Here is a 21,898-nt window from a genome sequence, read left to right as displayed (position 1 = left end):
AAAAATACACAAGTTATCACTATAGCAGATTTAGAGATCAGGTCAGAAAGTAAGCACTCCTCTGAAATGGTAGCTAAGGGAGCAGTAAAAAATTAAAGAATAAAAATAGTATGTGTTTAGGAGGGTAGAGGGTCTAAGAGTAAGGAAGAAAATCTCCATCTGTTTGGATCAGAATGATTACCATAACTACTCTCATAATTTAAAATGTAGCTGTAGCATCTCAAAAAAATAGAAATGTAATCCCATTTATTAGTCCATCAATTAAAATAACGGTTTCAAAGTATGGTCTGGGGATCTTTGAGGGTCCAGTAGGTCAAAACTATTTAATTCATCAAATAATACTAAGATGTTATTTAACTGTTTTACTCTTTCTCTCATGAGTATAATGTAGAATTTTCCAGAAACTACATGATGTCTGATAATGTAACAAACTGAATGCAGGAGGAGATGTAATGCCATGGCTATCTTGCATTAAGCTAGACATTAAAGAGATGTACAAAAAGGTTGAAGAATGCCACTTTTCTCACTAGTTCTTTTGTGTTAGAAAACAGTATATTTTCTTAAAATTGTATTTATGTTAACACATAATGAGTTTATTATTTTAAATATGTAAATGTTTTAATTTCTAATCTAATAAATATTGATAAATTTAAGAACATAAACAAGAGTACTTTGGAATCCTCAACAAATTATAAAAGTAAAAAAGAGTATTGAAATAAAAAAGTTTAAAAACCAGTCTTCAAAAATAAACTAAGTTAGTCTACGTAAAGAGCCAAACAGCTATCTGAAAAGCTACCTTCCCAGCCAAATATACAAATTTAAATTGTTTATGATATGGTACACTTTCAGTCATTCCACAAATAATGTACATTCATAATAAACAAGTTACTATGTTGAACATTCTCCTCTGCCTTAAAGCCATTTCAAAATCCACAGTGCTAAAAGGCTAGCTACAACACAGCTGGTCTCAGAGAAACCCTCCTGCCATTTGCCCACCTTCTTTCATGTTCTCTGCTCTCTTAATATTTCATTCCTTTTTCAGACTAACGTGACATCCTAAATATCCAACTATAAAATACAGTCCTTTAAACATTATTATAAACAAGTAAATATGAGCTTTATGATCTAGCAAACATATCATTGAAAAAGAAATTAGAAAGTTGGAATACTCACCAGTTGGACCTAAATTTCCCATTACACCACCTATGTTCAACTGGCTGGCACTAATAGGCTGGCCTCCTGGACCAAGTCCCATTCCAATGCCCCCAAGACCACCTGAAACACAATTAAGAATAATATTACCAGCCCATATATGATTAACTGGCACTAAATTTTTTTTAAAAAGCTACATGCCAGTAGTAGTATCTCTAAAATGTTGCAAATTTATAAATAAGAACACTGGTTTTTGTTTTTAGTGGAAGGCAGCACACTGAAACCATTTACAATTAATAAGTGTTTTATGAAGCAGGTCCATTTTATATCCCAATTAAAGACATACTGAAAAGGAATAATGAAATACCAAGAGGATTTTTAATATTACATCACCTTATAAGTGGCATACATATTTGAAAATGGGAATCTTGCTCGAATTTGTAAAACCACTTAAAATCTAGGAATTACTTTTAAATGGTTCAAATTAAACAAAAAAGTCAACTACCATGAAAACATAATATTGAATAAAGCAAATGTCACATTACCTAATTTAATCAATATAAGCATTTATTTACATGTCAGTGGTACTTTAAGTGTTTTCACATCTATTATCTATCCATAGTTGAGAAAATTTCTGAGACCTTAAGTTACTTGTAGGATGCCATTTAGCTATGTTAATTAAGAGTAGAATTAAAGTTTTCTATTTCTAAATTCAGCATTCTTTTTACTACTTCCCCTAAAATAAACTAAATTCATTGAAAACATACTTTAAGAAGATAATCAGATGACATTAAAGACAGAATTAATTAATATTTGAGTAGGAACTCTTTTATTCTACTTTTAAAGTTCTTGCTAGTCACTGTAGCAATTAGGGGTTGAGAAAATCTTATACCATATATATGTATATTTTTTAAAGTAGAGTACAGAAGTATGTTGTGTTAAATTGGAAAAATCAATTTGACCTGGTAAAGTATCTTTTTTCAGCTCAGTACCTCAAAATGGTCCAAATGAAAGCAATAGCATATTTGACCATCAACAATCTCATGTCTATACTTAGCACTCATATTGTCATCTGTTATCACTGTTCACTAAAAGAAACTAGGACTCCTTGAAAGTAGGTCAATCCCATGTCTTAGAACAAGAAAATCTTCATGGATCCAGGAAATCCTGTTTTTACCAAAAAGTGAGAATACCAAAGGCATATAAAATGAGGGGGCTCCCACTTGCCAAGTCATAATAATTTGAGTGAAGGGAGGGAGGGAGAAAGGAAAAACAGGAGGTTAATTATGATTAACATAACTAAACAGATTCTGTCAAAGTCTATGAGTTCATATCATACCTCAATTGAGAAGTGTATACAAACGTAAATCTCAAAAAGGACATAAGTATAAATGTAATAGAGGATTTATTTTTTATCTAAATAAATGAGTTTTAATAGTGGAAAAGTAAATTGGGAGCCCTTGCATAAAGCCAGGATCTTGAAAGATGACACCCTGAGTGACAAGGTAAACTTGGTGGAAGCGGGAAAAAACAGCCCTATAATGGAAGAAGGGAAGCGGGAAAAAACAGCCCTATAATGGGAGAAGGGGCAATATTCAAAGACACATGTGATAAGAATTTTCCAGTTTATTTTTTTAATGAATTATCAGTTCATGAAAGCCCAATAAATATTAATCCACACCCACACTGTGGTAAAATTGCATACCAAAGACAAATATCTTAAAAACAGCTACATGAAGACCACAGCTAATCTATAAAGAAAGGACAATTCAACTGATAGTTGACTTAATAGCAACAATGGAAGCCAGAAGACTGTGGAATATTTTCAAATCACTGAGAGAAAATAACTACCAACCTTAAACTATATAACCAGTGAAACTATCTTTAAAGGTATTTATAAAAAACCGAAACTGAGAGAATTTACTAACAACAGATCCTCAATGAGAAAGCTTTTATAATATAGGCTTCAGGGGAAAAAAATAGTGCCAGGGTCTATGAAAGCAGAGAAATAATAAGACAAAAAGTGGTAAATAATAATAATGCTTGATTCATGGGATTGAAAAAAGCAATACAGAACTAAAACACTGAGCAACAATAGTACATAAATCAGTAGGAAGTGATTAAAATTAAAATATTCAAAGGTCACTATACTATTGAGTAAAAGAATAATTATATTGACTTCAGATTTATACAGACATATTAAAATATCCAGGATAACCACTAAAAGAGAAAGATAGGAGAAAAATATTTATGTATAAGAAGAGAAAAATAAAACACAAAATAACAGGAAGTAATCCAAATAAATAAAAAATGTGAATAAACAAAGCTGTTGTATCTACGTTAATATTAGACAAAAGACTTAAAAGTAGTTACTAAAGAGAAAAATCACTCTATAATGATAAAAAAATTTTGATTCATTAGGAAAACATATCTTTTCTAAACATGGATGCACTTACTAAGTTAGCTTTAAAATATTTAAAGTAAAAACAAGAAAAAATAGACAAATCCACCATTCTAGTGTGAGATTTCACACACATCTCTCAGTAATTGAGAGCACAGACAAAATTATTAGGAGAGATAGATCAAATGATTTAAAAACTTGACTTACTGGACATATACATAACGCTGCATTCACTAAGCACACCTGGAATATTTATAAAAATATGCCTCATATTAAGACTATTATGCAAAATCCAAATTAATTTCAAAGAATCACAATCATAAAGACCATCTTCTCTGGTCACACTGTTAAGTTAGAAATTAATAAGAAAAAGAAAAATCCATACATTTGGAAATTCAAAAATACATGGCTTAAGAAGAAATCATAATGTGATGTAACAAAAAAGTTAAATCGCAATAAAAATACTCCATAACAAAACCTGCATACAGTGGCTAAATTCATAGTCGTAGCTACTTACATTAGAAAACAGAAAAAGTTGAAAATCACATGATATCACTTATATGTGGGATAAAAACCTAAAAGCAACAAATGAACAGGATAAACAAACAGACCATGGACATGGACAATGGACTAGTGGTTACCAAAGGGTAAGAGGGTGGGGGGAGAGGGGAGGTTGACAGAGGAAACTATAAAAATAAAAAAATAAAATAAAAATAAAAATAAAAAATAATTTTTTAAAAAACCAGAGGCTGCAAATTAGTGAAATAAATATTTAACTTAAGGAGTTAAGAAAAAATAAAAGACAAAACCCAAAGAAATAGGAAATAATGATGCAAAGAGCAGAAATTTAGATACAGAAAGCAAAATTCACTTCTTTGAAAGCACTAATAAAACTGAAAGATCTTTCTAAGCAAAACTAAGAAAAAGAGAAACTGCAAACCTTCGAAACTTAAAAGACAGAACTATAGATGTGAAAAAAATTTAAAAGAGACTATTTTATGCCAATAAATCTAAAAGTGAACAAAAATAGTAAAATTCAAAGATGTACAGTCAAACCAGTAAAACCTAAAAGATAAACACTATATTCTTAAGTTGTTTCGTCAGGGTAAGGTATCTGATGGGAGGTGGGCAGGGGAGAGGAGGAATCTCAACTTTTATCTGTAAAATTTTATTTTAAAGAAAAATCATTTAAAACAAATATGGCCTTATTGCTACAGGAGTAATTTTATGTTTGTCTATATATTTAAAACATTTTATTTAAAAACTTAATAATAATAACCAGAGAAGATACGGTAAAATAGTAAGAACAAGAGCTAGTATTTATTGAGTGCTTACATTATGCCAGAACTGTACTAAGTGCTGTCTATATATTAACTCAAGCAATACTCAGGCTAACCCTATGAAGTAGGTACTATTATCATCCTCATTTTGTACATGCGGGAGGGCACTGAGACACAGATGTTAAGTACATTACGCTGTTGTTTTATATCCTTTGAAAAACGACTGATAATATTGATCAATGAGCGTACCTTTAGAACCTGTATATCTAATTTAGGATATTTATCTTAAGGAAATAACCAAAACATACCAAAGATGTTATACAAAAAGACATGAATTACTCTGTTGAAATAGTTATGGAGCATCTATATGATAAACTATTATATATCCAATAAAAATATTTGGAAAGAATTTTCAACATGAAATAATACTTATACTCTAATGATAAACAAAAGGATACAAAATTATTATACAGTGGTTCTCAACTGTGTAAAAAATATACATAAAAGACTGAAGGAAAATACAAAAAATGTTATGGAGGTTACTTGTAAGTGGTAAAATTACAAAGACTTGTTTCCCCCACAAGTACATAAACTTAAATTTTTAAGTATATATTGTTTTTATAATGAGGAAAAACTACCAAATGAGAAAAAAATAGCACATATTTATTTTCTCAGTCCTCCTAATCAATCATGCCAAACTATTTCCATAACTCCAAACTAACCCCAAACTGTGGGCAACTTAGGAGATAGGCACAAAAACAAAGAGTTTTGCTTAACACATAATAAAACTGAAAAACAACAGTCTGTATTGTTTCTAATAACAGCTTTTAATTACACTTACGTGGTAATTGTGGTGTTTTACTGTCATGTGAACGGTAGTCTTCATGAGGGACAGACTTGTCATCCTAATTGCAAAAAAGTTTATTATGTTAATATAAAACTAAAAAGATCTATAATGTAGAGGAGAGCAGATAAAATATTTGAAAAGTTTGGAGGAGTGAAGTGATATATAAGAACTCACCATTTTCACATGCATAGGTCTATCAAACAAAAATTGCCCATTGAACATAGCTGTTGGTTCAGTCAAGGAAAGCCAGTTAAGATAACTATAAAATTATACTTAAACGCAAACACATTTTTAATAATCTTAGTCAGACTATCTTTAATATTTTAATCAAAATCTTTAATAATAATTTTACTTATTTGTATTAGTCTCTTATATATACTCAAATAAAAATCTAATTCTTTGCTTTATAGTTTGATTTTATAAATAAAATGTAACCTTTTAATTCAACCACTGAAAAAGAATTAATAAGGCTTCATTTAAAGCAACTGTATTAATTTATAATGGATTACATAACTTTCAAGAGCATGTAGGAAGAGAAAGTAGGAAAAAAGTTCATACTAGGCCTGTACAATACAGCTAATTCAAGTTTTAAGAGTGACTTTAGTTCTTGGACATAGAAAAGGTTTTAAGTGCTGGAGACTAAAGTCTAATACACACTTCTAAGCCAGGCATCCTTAAATTGCAGGACTCCCACAAAATGGTATCAAGCTTCTTCAATCTTATTCAATAATGCTAAAGTATCAATCAGGATACAAATTGCTTGAACTGCTTCAATTGCTTGTTCAAAAGTGACTGTGCCCATTCCTCTGCTCTTGCCATCTTTGTCTTCTTTAATATCTGCCCGCTTTACAGTTCCAGCTATGCTGAACACTTCCTTTAGCTTCTTCCAACCAACTTTGAAGTCAAGCTTAACATAAAATTATATGAAGTTACACACCTAATAAACCCTTCTCCCCATTTATAAATACAAAGAAATCTTTTCTAAACTCTCAAAACTATGAACAGCTATAATTCTTGTTAAACAGTATATCAATAATATTCAAATAAAAACATCTTAAGTTGTTTAAAATTGGTTAAGCTACACCTATGTTGTTCCTTATCCTTAATTTTTTTAAATTCCCAAAACAGTCTCTCAACTATTCAATCTTGTTTTGTACATTTGAAACTTGTATATCTATTTTTACTGAAATTCAGATTTTGAAAATTGTTATCACTGACTTTCAAAAGCTTAGAACAAATGACAAACCAACTGCAACATGCACATTCACAAATATCAAATATCAAAGCTAAAGAAACTCACCAATATAAACAAAAATCACATAAAGTAAATAATTTCAAGAACTGCTAATGTTTATAAATTCCACAGTTCTTTTTTTTAAAAAAGTCTAAATATTTATTTACACTCTAATCTTACATAGAGAGACTTAAATTGGGTTTAAATTTATAATTTGTTTGGCTTACTTTAATTAAAAATAAGCAAAATGTTCTATAAACCTATAACTCATTCATCTAATTAAATAATCTCATAATTAGAACTGAATATCTGAATAACAAAACTTTAAACTAAAGCTTAAACTTACATTAGCAACAAAAATTGTGGAACCAAGTCTACCAGCCTGCAAATTACTGATAACCTCAGGAGGAATGTTTGGATTATTGAGAATGGAAGGTGGTAAATTCATCAACCCCGATCCCAAATCGGGTACATGTCCTCCTGGAAATGATCCTCCTGTTCGTTGTAATGCCCTACGAGCATTTTCTCCATCAGGATCCTATAACACACATTGAACATTAAATGCCACTAGGTACATCAGTAAGACTATATAATTAAAACAACAACTTCAAATTCTATAGTAGCTATCCCATCTCACTCAAATTATTGGCCCTCTTGAAGAGTAAGCTTTTTTCTCATCCAGAGAATTCAGTCCCATAAAAACCTGTGGACAGACAAAAGATTACAGTCTCCAGGGATGTCAATTAAATACCTCTTTCCAATCACTAAAGTCACTTAAGAACTTGAAATTAGTTTAATTTTGCCCTTGTACTACTGTACAAGTATATGGCACACACACATAAATACGTATAACTCGAAGAGGAACAAAATACTTACTGTAACTCTTTTCTTTCCAAAATGCAGTAATGGTGAATTGTCACCACTGGATGACCAAAGCAATGCCAAATTGAGACTAATTAAAAGCTTTTCAACCACAGAACAGATTGCTATAAAACCCAGGAATACTCGGGTAGAGAGGAACTATGATAATGTATAAATTTCATTCCTGAACAAAATACAATTATCCACCTTCCAACTTTCCTTCCTCAACATGATTATGATATAAAATAGGGGCAGGGAAGGGGACAAAGAAAAGCTGTGTCCAAATGAAGAATGATACTAAACACTGCTTTTATTTTTATTTCATTAACTTTATAAGAGAAATATTCTATTTTTAAACAAAACGAAAAAGGTAAGTTTAAACGTACTTCTCACTCATCTCACTAGGCAGAATGCAAAAAATAAAAAATCACATAAACACATTAACAGACTATCACCTACAATACTAAATGATTATGATCTATGTAATCATCAACTCTACTCTGTTGGCCTGCCTGGAAATACTAATAAAAGGCAAGTTTGGTGACTTCAATAAATTCTCTAAGAAGGCTGGGAGACTAGAAAGTGAGAAAGTGAATGCAAGAATAAAAGTATTCTGGCTTCCAATATATTTCTTCATCATGAATAAAAAGAAATACACAAGTAAAAAAATAAATTTTTAGAAGAATGCTATAAAACTTTTAAGTTAATAAATAATAAAACCTTCAGACCTAAGGTTTCAAAAACTTGCACAAATACAAAATTTAGGATAGGGGTATCTTATGCAGGAAGGAAAAGGACACAGCAGAACAGGTTTCGTGAACTATTAAAATAGGTTGTTTGTTCTTATCTTAACATTAATAAAGCATATTACTATGCTTTGATTTGTCTACTCTATATATGACATATATATAAACATATATAATACATAACACATATATAAAATACAATGAATATAACACAAATTACCTACTGTATAACAGTTTTTATTCTTTTCCCCTTGGATGTCAGCCTGCCAGTCACTGCCTGGTATTGCTATCAGAGAGCCTATAATAAGTTTATAACTGCTACTAACTCTCATTTAATTAAATGAAAAAGTGCAATTCTAATATTTGTAAAGGAACATTGGAAATCAACTTTTCCTAGTTCTCAGTACTGACCCCAGTCATCCATTTATAAATCAGATATTCCTAGGAAAGAGACCTTTAGGGATATTAATCCAAAAAAGTTAATTGAAAAAACAGCTCATCATTTAGCAAGGCAAAACACAACCATTTTTTCTTTTAAAAAAACTTAAAAATGGAAGCATCCTATATCAGCTTGGATCACATGACTCTATTTTTGGGTCTCTGAAATATTACTGAGGATCAACAATGTGCTCAAACTTAAAAAAACATAAATGATATGGACCTGGCCTTTAGTATCCAATGAACTTTTTCCGATTAAACATAAAAACACTGAGAATCTATAATACTTGTCTCTCAAAGAATAAGAAACATCATAAAACAACAAATCATAATCCTCAAAATAATAATTTCCCATAAGGGTGGTTATTCTACAAATGCCACTCTTATGGGAAATTATTTAGGATATCAACACATTTCTGAACACTAGTACCGGCTTCCCCATAAAAACCACTAAATAAATGGCTGTCACAGGCCAATAAAAGTCTAAACTTTCTCTATCAATTCTCTGCTTCTCAGTCAAAAAAAAAAAAAAACAACAACAACAAAAAACAACCAAAAAAAGAACCACCACTCAAATAGGATTAGAGGAATTCAGAAGCTGACTTGAATAAAGGGATTTGAGATACTTGTATTTGTTGTCAGCATAGCCTTTCATTTTAAGCTATAGTAAGTAGTCCCTGCTTATCCATGGTTTTGCTTTCCTTGGCTTCAGTTACCCAAGGTCAACTAAGGTCTGAAAATATTAAATGGAAAATTCCAGAAATAAACAATTCATAAGTTTAAAACTGCATGCTGTTCTGAGTAATGTAATGAAATCTCGTGCTGTCTCACACAGTCCCTAGGATGTGAATCATCCCTTTGTCCAGTATATCCACACTGCATAGGTGGCCCACCCATTAGTCACTTAGCTACCTCAGTTATCAGATGGACTATCATGGTTATCATAATGTTTGTGTTCAAGTAACCCTTATTTTACTTAACAATGGCCCCAAAGAATATGCCAAAGAGAAGTCGAGAAGTCTTACAGTGCTTCCTTTAAGTGAAAAGGTATGTATGTATAGGAAAAAACATAGTATATATAAGTTCTATACTATCCAAGGTTTCAGGAATCCACTGGAGGGTCTTGAAATGTACCTACTGCGGATAAGGGGAAACTACTGCAATATTATCTCATACTCAGGAAAAGGAGAACAAAGACCAGTAACATTCCCACCTTGGGCAGGAATAATAACAATCATAATTATTACTGCTAACAGTTATTACGTAGTTAACTATTTTGAGCACTATGCTAAGTGCTTTACATAATACCACAATTATAAGAAATAGCTAACATTTATTAAATGTTATATATCTTAACTCTTTGAGTCCTTATGACACTATCAGGTTCTAGTATTATTCCCATTCTACTGATAAGAAAACAAAGAAATAGAGAGGTTAAGTAATTCACTGAGTCACACAGATTCCTTTATGCCACAGCCTGAATTCTTTACCATATATCTCATTTAATCCTCATAAACAACCTATTAGGTAAGTATTATCTGCAGAACTATTTTAATTACTAAGGTTTAGAGAATAAGTAACATGCCTACTTAGAGCTAGAAAGTGACAGAGCTGGGACCAAATCATTCCTATACTAAATTGCATTGTAAGGGACAGTACTGTACTATTACCAATGATTAACATCCGCCCTTATGGAGACTCTTCAGAGTCCCAAAGTTAAATCTCTCTATTCTTTTTTAAAAGAGACTTTAGGAAGGATATACACATAACTGATCTGTGAGCAAACTATTGAGATTAACAATATCAAGCTAAATGACAACTAAATGAAAATGACAACTATTCAAGCTAATCATGTCCAAGGTCAACTGTACCTAATTGTAAATAGTTTTTAAGTATCTTCTGATTATTCTTTTAACAACATATTTATATTGCAACTATTCCATACAAAGGGAATATCTATCTCCATTTTAGGGGTTTCCAAGTTTCAGTTATAAATTTTGCTAAAAGACCTGTAACTTTTCTTAAATTCTAATCTGGCACAGTTTCAGGTTAATTTTATTAAAAGTGAATATCAATTCTATTCAAATCCATAAGTATTTGCATTATTAAGCAAACTTTTATTATCAACTACAAGAATACCTACTATATTTCTATATTTAAACAACACAATCTAACAATTGAAAATGTATATACTAATAAGGTCAGTACCTAAAATATGTCATCTTTAAATTTTCTGGGTCCTGAAATTTTTTTAAATCATATACCTCTGCTAATAATAACTTGGAACAAATCAAATACATAGAATAACTGTTTATGGGCACATAGATTTTCCTGTACAAGCAAAACTATCATCAAAATATAATGCTTTAATTAGCATCTAAGCTTTAAAAACTGTTGTAGACAAATACATTACCAAAGATGAAAATCCAAAGAAAATAAGTCTTTATATTAAAACATTTAAATTATTCAATATAAGCAATCTTACCTCTTTAATATTCAGAGGTCTTCCACTAAGATCATATTTGTTCATAGTTTCTAATGCTTTCTTTACAAATTCTTCATCTTTGAATTCAACCACCCTTATTGGGGAAAAAAAATTTATAGGACATTTTTATGTACTAAGGTTTTTTTTTTCCAATCTGAAGTTTAAATTTGACTTAAGAGATTTTAAAAAAACTTCTTACCCACAACCCTATATCCAGGTAGATTTGTCAATATATGCAAAAGAAAAAAGGTTTCAGATCAGTAGATGAAGTTTATGGTAGAATCTAACATTTAAGTTTAAAGCAATCAATAAGTCAATCTTTTTTGTCTTACACCTCAAGAACAGTCAAGTGACCACAAATTTTCTGTAAATTTTTAAATATATATATTTAAGACAGTTGGATCTAGCCTAACATGCTTGAAGCACACTTTTACTTTTACTCTTCATTAACTTAAAACTAATGAATTTCATTGCATAAATTCAATCAAAAGTAATTGAAAGAAATAACTGACGGCTCCAATATACCTAGTCTTACAAAGTCACATATCTTTTCAAAAGATGTACTGTGCACAAATAGTTTTTAATGTATATTTTTATTAAAATCAAAATAGGAATTATTAATCTCACTTTTAACAAAGTTCTTAGAGAAAACTGGCTGCACATAATTTAACAGCCAGTTCTAAGTATGTGAAAAGTATCCTATTCTAAAGAAACAAATTTGTACTCTCCTTTTTTAAATGATTCTTTGTCATTATTACTCTTCAAAGCACCACTAAAGGTAATGACAAAGTTCTTATTTTTCATATAGTCAACTGGTTTTCACTAATATAATTAAACATTGTTAAGAGCTTTCCACTGTACTCTTCAGTATATTTTCTTGTTGCTAAAAATCAAAATTGACTGTCACCCAACTCCTTCTATATCAATTTATTCATCAATGTCATTCATACCAATTGGTCAGAGCACTGCTTCTTACGTAGTCCCATAGGCTACCAGAAAAAGTTTTTCAGTATAAATTTCAAACATACATTCTGAATTAACAACTTTAAGCTTATAGGCCTCTCAAAAAACTCTTAGGGAATATTATCAATTCGATGACTTTTAAATATCCTTGAAGACATCAAAACACAACAAAAAAAAAAATCCTACATTAAAATCTATTGGCTAAAAAGAAGCATTACCTTACAGCATTAGAAAAGTGAATGCCCTTTATGAGTATTTACAAAACCCAACCCTTCCAGGCAGCTAGCTTGATTTGTATAAGTGTCAGACTTGCTAGTATAAAGCCTCAAATCTTGCATAATAAAGTAAAACAAAATGAAACTTAAGTTTCCAAAAACTGGTACAAGTATTATACAAAAAGTAAACTGCTGAGGAACTTTTAAACCTCGAGCAGATTACTGCCCACAGCACTTACCCTTGATTTTCCTTCCGCATCCTTAAAGAGCTCCACGTATGTAACCTCACCAACTACATAAGACATACAAAAGGAAGATACCAAGAAACAATACATTTAAACACCAATATCTTGCTTTACTGCACACCTGTGCACAACTCTACAGAAAAGCACCTATTATTCACCAACAATCAAAACCAGACCAACATACCTCCTGTCAATGGCTATGTAAATTTAACTGATTTTCAGAAATGTACATCATCCACATTCTCTAAAAAAGCTAACAACCATATTAACCTAATTCATACTACAGATCATATTTTGGCCAGCATGATATAGTTGGTGAACAAATGTACATATACATACAAATGATCCCTTAGCCTATCATATTAAAAACATCAACATTAGCACTTTTCAAATAACTTTAGTCGCCTACACACAACAGCTGTTTTAAGGTGACTTCCTACCTGAATGTCTTCAATCATGTTTGCCATCAGTAAACTAAATTTACAAGTCATGCTTCACAGCAAGCCACACACTTTCTAAATAAAGTCAATGAATAAAACCAATCAAATAGTTGTCACCTTACAACAGATACACCAATGCAATTTTTTTTTAATTTATTAGAAGAGATCAGCCTCAAAGCCAAGTACATAGTTTGCAGGACTGTTGAAACTCAATTTTTCAAGAGATAACAAAACTAACTTTTACAAGATCAATTATGAAAATTAGTTTTCCCCAAAACCAACCATGTATATAAAATAAAGGTTTTCAGGTTATTCTGAAAACAAAACTGCAACAGCAGTAACGCAATTTTAATATAGAACTGCAGAGACAGCATCATGGCATTCATGACAATGCAAACAAAATGAATTCCACAGCCAGATTCCAGGCTCCGCCAAGATAATAACAAAACAGCTTTTGGAAAAAAAATAATCAGACCTTATTATTCATACTTTAACAGCTAAATGTATTGCTTAACTAATACAACAGTCCTTTAAAAATCTATAAAAACTTCAACTAGACAAAGCAATCACTTTAACAAAATTCTTGGTGGCATGCATATGCTGGCTCGCTACTATCCCACTGAAATAACAAAAAAAAAAACAAAAAAACAAAAATACTTCATTTATCCATACTACCTTGTAATGAAATTGTGTCAAGTGAAAGAAGAGGAAAAGATTAATGCATGTGTCAAGAAATAAACAAAAATCAATTTTTTTGAGTCTGTGTGGCTCAGAGGAATAAAAAAAATTTTGCTTAGTTCTTTCTCCCTTTCTACATGATTAGCGAACAGTGGGTTTATCAGAGATGGTTACCTTTTTCTCTCATTAGATCTTTAATAGCTTGCCATTTCATGTCATATGGAATGTTGCTAATGAAAACTCTGTTACGATTTGGACCTTTCTTTTCTCCAGTGCCAGAATTCTTGTCTTTTGAATAAGGATGAAATCTATTGGCCTTCTTATTTCCTGTAGATTTTTCTTTAAATTCTGATTTCTCTTCTTTCACTGATTCATCATTCTCCCTATGAATTAAAAACAACAAAAAGAAAACCTCAGTCATGCTTCTTATAATGAGTATATATTAAATATTTATCACTTCACAAAACTTTCCACTAAGTTAGATTTTGCAAAGCAACTGTGGAGTCATACTGCTGGCTTTGAAATTACCCAATGCTGTTTCAAAGCAAGCATGTGGGGATATTAACAAAATTTCTCATTTCACAATCCTTTTTTTCCATATTAAATAGATGCAGCATCCAAACAATAATCCAGTTTTTCCCAAGATAATGCTTAATAAATGTTATTAGAACCTAACAAAAGGGAGAAATTGGTGATTTTATTCCTACAATATGTAAAACTGCCAGCTTTAATACAGAACTCTAAAAAAACAAATTTACAAAACGATATCCTGAAAAAGTTCATCTCTTAAAGGTTAACAGTTTCTTCCCAGAACTTTTCTCCTCCACTGCTCAAAAACATAGTTAATGGGAGGAAGGGGTGGAGGAAAGAAGCAATACTTAAATGTAATGCAAACCAGAATTTTATAAATCTACATTTTAATGAGGCCCTAACTGGAAAATATTTAATTTATAAAACTGTAATCACAATGCAACTATATGATGCTATCTACCAACCATCTGTAGAATATAACACTGAAGTAAAATAAATCCTATAGATCAAAAGCTGAGTATTTTAAAAATGCAATTTACTTTTCAAAAGAAATCCTTTTTTTACAGAATAACAATAGATTTATTTTAAATCATTAATTACTCTAGTGAATTTTATACTACTTAATTAAAATTCTGATTTTAAAGCAAATTTTTACAAACATATACTGATTAAAATCTCTGGAAATGACATCCAGGAATCTAAATCTTTTAAAACTTCCCGGATTACTCTGACAACCAACCAGGTTTCATAAAGCAGGCTCTAAATTATCTTCTAAGCCAAGCAACTGTGGGAACCTACCTATACATGGCAGCACTCTACACACACATCATTTGCTAGTTGCTTATTCCATGATATACCGAACTTTTTAGACACTACTTTTCTGAGCAGGTAACAACACTACCATAAACATAGTGTATAAAACTCTATTTAAAAAAAAGAAAAAAAAAAACTACCTGGGCTGGTATTAGCAGCATCTAGTATGGTGACTGCATATAACATGTGCTCAATAAATATTAATTCTGGAATGAGCAAACAGTCAATTGAGAACCCATACTCATCTGAATACAGATGGTACTTTTATTTGCCAGAAAAACTGATAAAATCAAGAGACTCTAGAGCCAAACTTGCTTTGCCACTTTTTCAGATCTTGAAAGGGACACATTCACTGTCAAACATCTTCCCTTATCATAAATGGCACAGCCTGGTAGTGATCATCCTACCTGTCCAACTCTAGCAAGTATCTATCTGTCTGAACAGAGCTGTACTTCTGTGAATGGCAGTAAGCAGCCAAAAGGCACAGAGGCCTTCTCTGGCTTCTGGGGACAGGAAATACAAGAACCCCTCTTTTTAATCCTCCGAAGAACCCATTTACATAGTAGGCTGAATTCAATTAATGGTTTTAAAATAACTAAGTCTCTATTCACGTGAACTGACATCTATATGGTCGCTAGCTAAATACCAATTCCCCTGCCTATTTTCCTCTTGCATGAAACCAATTTTGAAAATTGCACAAAGTTCTGAAGCACTCACTGTATTCCTCTATTCTTACATGGATGCTGTCAGCACAATCTGACAATTCCATTAAAAAGCAGTAATATCACCTATAAAACCATTGCCACTCTCAAGAAAATGAGAGTCCATCGCCCTCAAAAATTTCTTCATGCACCTTTGTTTTTTTCCTACCACCTCTCCCCATCCCTTCCCTTGTCTCCAGGCAATGACTGACCTGCCTTCTGTTACTCGTCTGTTTTCTAAACTTTATATAAATTAAATCATACAATATTTTTTTTAAGCAGTAGTATTATACAGGATACCCTCTTTAAAACATTTGCTCAATAGATGAACAGAGAGAGCAATTTCTTCAAGTTTTCCCCCATCAGCAGCATCTTAAAGATACAGCTGAATTGTTCATCTGTAAGGTACAAATTAAGACTATCTATGGAAGGCACATCAGTTTAGTGGCTACAGGTATAGTGTGATTAAGAAACTAAGCTATAATTACTCAATATCTGAACTCTTTGTATGTCCAAATACACGATGGAAGAGACAGTGAAAATATATGTGAAAACTCTTACAGAAATGATGCTACATAATGTCAAAATATTGGCATTATATCCAAAATTCCTTGTAATAATTTCCAAACTATTCATTTAGGCAAATCTTCCTCTTAATGTACTTGACATAAAAACTGTAACTATTCTAAATCACAAAAATGTTATCTACTCATAAAACTAAATTACGCCTACCCAAATTATAATATAAAATTCTGAAAAATACTGAACATTGAATAAGAAAAGTTTTAATATAAAAGGCATACTGCTAGTGTATGAGATGCAAAACTAAGCCCAGTTCCATTCTTTATTCCTAATATGATTAAAAAAAAAAAAAAAACTACTACTCTACTTCAAACACTTCACCTTGCTCCATGGCTTAATATTTTATTCAAGTACCCTAATGTAACTCTCATTCTCCATATACTCCAAGGCGTTACTTAATCACACTTGAATAATGAAGAGTTATAACAATACTGCTATTTTTTCCCTCCGATTCATTTGAGAGCTAGTATACCATTTTGGCATAAAGAACAAGACTATACCTACAGAAACATCTTTAATTTCTTGTCACAAGATATGAACACACCAACTAATCCTCTGTATATGAGTTTCATAATCATAAAAGTTCACATCTACACTTCTTAAAAATATTTATTGGGCCTTTATAAGCATAAGGCCTTGGGGATATAAAGATGAATAACATAGTGGTCTCCATCCTTAATGACTATGGATTAACCTCAGAAAGTCATTTCAATCTTGATAACAAGAGGCACTGTGTTCGCTTCTAAGCAACATATATTTTAAGACAATATTTTGTAATTTTTATCATCTCAATAAATTCTTATCATTAAAATACATAGAAATCAACTCAAGTTTATATGTTGGGTTGTTAACTACTAAAGTTGGTTCACAGGGTAAAAAAAAGGTTGTTAGGTTGATACAGGTAAATGTCCCTAATAATTTGGAATGAGTGATCCATGCTGGACCATTACATGTTCTTATGGAAGAGGCAGTATAAGAAATCCCTGAGAGTAAAGTGGCCTCTTCACTCAACTTCTAGGAAAAGATAGGAGAGAGATGAATTACAAGCAATATGGAAAGAATCTACATTTGTATTTACTTATAACATTTCTTAATTTCTTCACCTTATATTTTTCTTTTCCTCAGTAAGAAGTTAAAGGAATTCTTTTTCTACCTCTCTCTTCTGTCTGGCTAAACCACAATGAGACCTTAAAAGGGATCAGAGACTTTTAGATATGATGGAGGCTTAGATACCAGCTTTATCTGTACGGACACTATTAAACTGATCATATTCAAGAACAGTAAGGCTTCTCTCTGTAATTCAAGGCTGTATTTTTTGTTCAGGAGGAAAGGGTGGCAGGTAGTTTTTAAAAGCACATATTTAAAATTTATCATTTCACTGATTTTCATTCGCATTTATGATGCCAAATTCCTGAAAGCCCACATTATGGTAGGTAGAGTAGAAAGTGCATCACCCCATTTTGGTTCCTCAGTTACTGAGGCATGCCACTTTCCACCTAGGAACAAACTCCACTGAGGTGGAATCTCTTATAACTGCACCTCTATTTTGCCTAAAGATACTGCCTATCCTATTCAAACTCAATTGAGAGCAAGTGTCATAACCAAGCAAGGGTAGCCACCTTGTCTGCAATCAACGGTTACACAGAATGGTCAAAATTTATCACAGTTTCAAACATTTTTATACAAAAGTAAAAAACATTTCCGTTGTCTATTTTAGTGCGAGCAAATGTTCATTGCTTGCCACTCTGAGGCATAACTGAGAGAAGGAAAACAATGTTTTTCGCTAAATAACATCCTACTTTCAAGTTCAGATTTAAAGAGCTGGACATATGCAAATAAATGCCTGAATTCATATCCTCCCATAAAACAAAAACGAAGAAGAGCATAACATTTCTTTATGATAACTAGAAATTATTTTGTAGTCAACTAAATTCTTTATAGGGACTAATGACAACTAGAATCTTAAAGGTAGTGGATTTTCTTCAATTGAAAACAATTTACTTTACCATTATACCAAAATTAAGAACCTACCATCACACACTGAGGTTTGTTTGTTTTTAAGTAGCCTGCAGGGCTGACAAACATTTGGGAGTCGGGGAGAGGAAGGAAGCAAGGCACATTTTCTTTTTTAAAGTACCTCTTACTACTTCAAGGATTAACACAATGGTTTCGGTCTAACCGCACATTATTAAACTTCCTCTTGGTATGTGTCAGTTCAGAAATGAACATACCTTAGAAAACAATAACAAAACACTGAACTTATAAACCTCAGAATGAGGCCGGGGAGTTGGGAGATATTCCTTTTAAAAACGTTCTCGGTTGTTAGGAGGACATGTCCGATGATGTCATCCTTAGATACTCCCTAGTGATGAACACTAACTACTGGCCTTTAAAAGGGGGACCATTTTCCAGCAAAGCGTGGCGGCCACCGAGCTTTGCTCAAAGGTTCTCCAACCAAAGTCGGAGAAGAGAGGGTGGCCCGTGGTCTCGGGCTAGAAATGGAGAGGGGGCGCCGGCCTCGTGGTCCGCACCACGGCTCCCCTGGCCCGAGGCGGGCGGGTAGGGCCTGGGAGCGTCCGGCTGCACCTGCTCCTCCCGGTACCCACGGCCCGAGGGCAGTTATTTCCCCACCGAGGCCCAGCCTGGCCTCCGGCCCTACAGGCCGACTTCCCGCCCCCCACCTCGTCGCGACCCCAGAAAGAAAAGACAATACATTTTAACGCCATTGGAGCTGCTGCTGTGCTGAGGAGGCTGCCTCTCCGTCTCTGGCGGGTGCGGTTCTCGCCGTGGCTCGCCCGGCAGCTCTGCGGGCTGCTGATTCGGGCTGTCGTCGCCAGCGGCACCGGGCACCTCGGGCTTGTCGGCGTCCGCCATCCCGCCGCCACTGCCTCCGCGTCGGCCGCCTGCGCTGAGGGGCTCCGAGCGCGACAATGGCGGCGGCCGGGGAAGCGGTAACGGATCCCGATTTGAAAAGGCCCCGAGCGCTGTTGCCCGGATCTCGCGAGAACCAGTCGGGGCCCGGCGACTGGGAGATGGTGTGAGCCCGGGGTTGGGGGTGGGAGCGTTGGGAGGGGGAAGGGGAGGGATAGGGTGGCGGGTCAGGGCCGCCATTGCTGCAGTCTTGCTCCAGGGCGAGGAGCGCTTGACTTGTCCAGAATCCCCCAGTGGGGTCTTGTTCTGCCCACCAGCCGGCCTGTCGCTTGGCACTTAATGGGGTCTTCGCTTACAAAAGTTGGCTCTGGGTGTTAGAAACCTCTAAAGCTCTGAAACCCAGACTATTCAATTCATTCCATGTAGAAGCAGTTTAAATGAGAGAAGCACCCACCACTTTGCATCTTTAAAGACTTCTGCAAATCTTAGGCTCCCGTTAGAAATCCTTTGAATAATGCAAAGAAATCACTTGCCTCTTCAATGCCTAGGCACCCTGTGGACGTTCAATAAATAGTTATTGATGACTGGTTGCAATTCAGCAAAATGAAGGGCTTCGAATTTCTTTTGAGTTCCGGCTGTTCTCCATAATAAGGCTTTCCTTAGGACTCAGCTATCTGCTTATAAAGAGAAGAATGAAGTTTTTTAATTCTCCAAGCAACAATCAATGGAGAGAATCTATAATTTTTATAAGAAATCTTCTACTAGATTGGCTAATAATGGACATTTTGGGTTTGGGTTATGTGTTTATTATATGCTGTTGGAAATTATATTTGAAGCAGTTATAGGCTCTCAAATTTAATTACCATATGGAGTTTTAAAATCTATAGTTATAGATTTTTCCCTTACATATGAAAAAGAAATCCATTAACTCCCAACTCTTGAGTACTATAATTTCACATTGAAATAACATTTATGAGCTGAAAAGTTCAAAGACCTTCAAAAGGTTTCTTTTCATAAAGATACAATCATGTATGGTTTCCATGCTTTGCAGAATATCACAAACATTAGTGGTAAAGTTGTTAGAAACACATTCAAGTATTACATAATTTCATCAATCCCCTCTGTTCTTTGATATTTCAATATGTAGATTTCTGCCCTTAAATATAAAACATTCGATCCAATTCTAGAAGAGTTGAGCTACTTAATCCAACATACACAAAAATCAGAACAATTTTAATCATAATGAGTACACCTGGTAAAATACTATTTAAGCTGCTACTGACATTGTTTCATGAACACAGCCCATGCTATTGTGGTTGCAGCATAAATTGTTTCTCCTTAGTCAATCCTAAAATTTAGTGTTTGGAGAAGCAGAAGGGCATGGGGATTTGATACAGAAAACACAGAACCCCAGTTCTGCCACTTTCTGCCTGTAATTCCTTGGGCAAGTCACTTAATTTTTCAATCTCTCCATAATAAATAAGGATAACAATACTTACCTTGCAGGATTAAGGTGGGGATTAAAAGAAAGCACTTTATGTAGGGCAAAGTGCTATACGAATATAAAGTAATATTACAATTCCCTATCTCTCCATACTGGGCAGGGTTTTAGTCAAAGAGAAGTCAGGTTCTTTTCTCAAGAACAGAATTATAAGTACTTTCAAAACATTCATCATTATCTGTTATCTTTTTGCTATAGTTGAATTTAATGATGAAAACTTAACCCTGCAGTCCCTAGTACAGAAGGATTCTTGAAAAATCCTTTAATAGATCCAATTTAATATTTTTTAAGAGGTCTTTATGTTTAAAACGGAGTAGTAGGTGCATGAGGAATACAAAAATTAGTATAGGCCTGTTGGGAAAGTACATTTATAAAAAACATTATTCGAGTGCTGTAATGAAGATAAAAGTATAATTAAAAATTTATTTACAAAATAAGAGACCAGCCTGAATGCTGTAGTATGGTAATTAAAATATTCCACTGAAATATTTATCTTGTGCTCACTGTCATTAATCATCAGAGAAAAGCAAATTAAAACCACAAGGAGATATCACCTCATACCTGTCAGAATGGCTATCGTCAGTAAATCAATAAATAAGTGTCAGCGAGCTGTTGAGAAAAGGGAACCCTTATGAACTGTTAGTGGAGTTGCAAACTGGTACAGCCGCCATGGAAAACAGTATAGAGGTTCCTCAAAAAATTAAAAATAGAACTACCTTATGACCAAGCAATCCACTTCTGGGCATTTATGCAAAGAAATCCAACACACTAATTCAAACAAACATGTGCATCCCTGTGTTAATTGCAGTATTATTTACAATTACCAAGAAAGACGATTAGATAAAGAAGATGTGGTACAAATATGTAAGGAATATTACTCAGCCATAAAAAAGAATAAAATCTTACCATTTGTG

General features: G+C 33.1%; 1 protein-coding gene across 2 annotated transcripts in view; it reads right to left on the bottom strand.

Annotated features, from left to right (window-relative positions):
* The window catches only part of MYEF2 (myelin expression factor 2), a 31,012-nt gene extending 11,409 nt beyond the window's left edge, over nucleotides 1–19,603 (bottom strand). For both annotated transcript variants that reach the window (XM_006920392.3, XM_006920393.3), the window contains exons 1-10: nucleotides 19,326–19,603; nucleotides 14,160–14,368; nucleotides 12,862–12,914; nucleotides 11,644–11,651; nucleotides 11,445–11,538; nucleotides 7,261–7,452; nucleotides 6,434–6,587; nucleotides 5,855–5,904; nucleotides 5,675–5,738; nucleotides 1,174–1,275 (exon numbers count right to left, since the gene is read on the bottom strand). In XM_006920392.3, coding sequence (XP_006920454.1) covers nucleotides 1,174–1,275; nucleotides 5,675–5,738; nucleotides 5,855–5,904; nucleotides 6,434–6,587; nucleotides 7,261–7,452; nucleotides 11,445–11,538; nucleotides 11,644–11,651; nucleotides 12,862–12,914; nucleotides 14,160–14,368; nucleotides 19,326–19,486 — 1,087 coding nt within the window. In that variant the 5' untranslated portion in view covers nucleotides 19,487–19,603. The remainder of the gene's footprint in view (nucleotides 1–1,173; nucleotides 1,276–5,674; nucleotides 5,739–5,854; nucleotides 5,905–6,433; nucleotides 6,588–7,260; nucleotides 7,453–11,444; nucleotides 11,539–11,643; nucleotides 11,652–12,861; nucleotides 12,915–14,159; nucleotides 14,369–19,325) is intronic.
* Nucleotides 19,604–21,898: the final 2,295 nt, after the last annotated feature.

This window comes from Pteropus alecto, unplaced genomic scaffold (genome assembly GCF_000325575.1).
Source record: "Pteropus alecto unplaced genomic scaffold, ASM32557v1 scaffold86, whole genome shotgun sequence".
NCBI lineage: Eukaryota > Metazoa > Chordata > Mammalia > Chiroptera > Pteropodidae > Pteropus > Pteropus alecto.
This window is presented reverse-complemented; position numbering and strand designations above follow the sequence as displayed.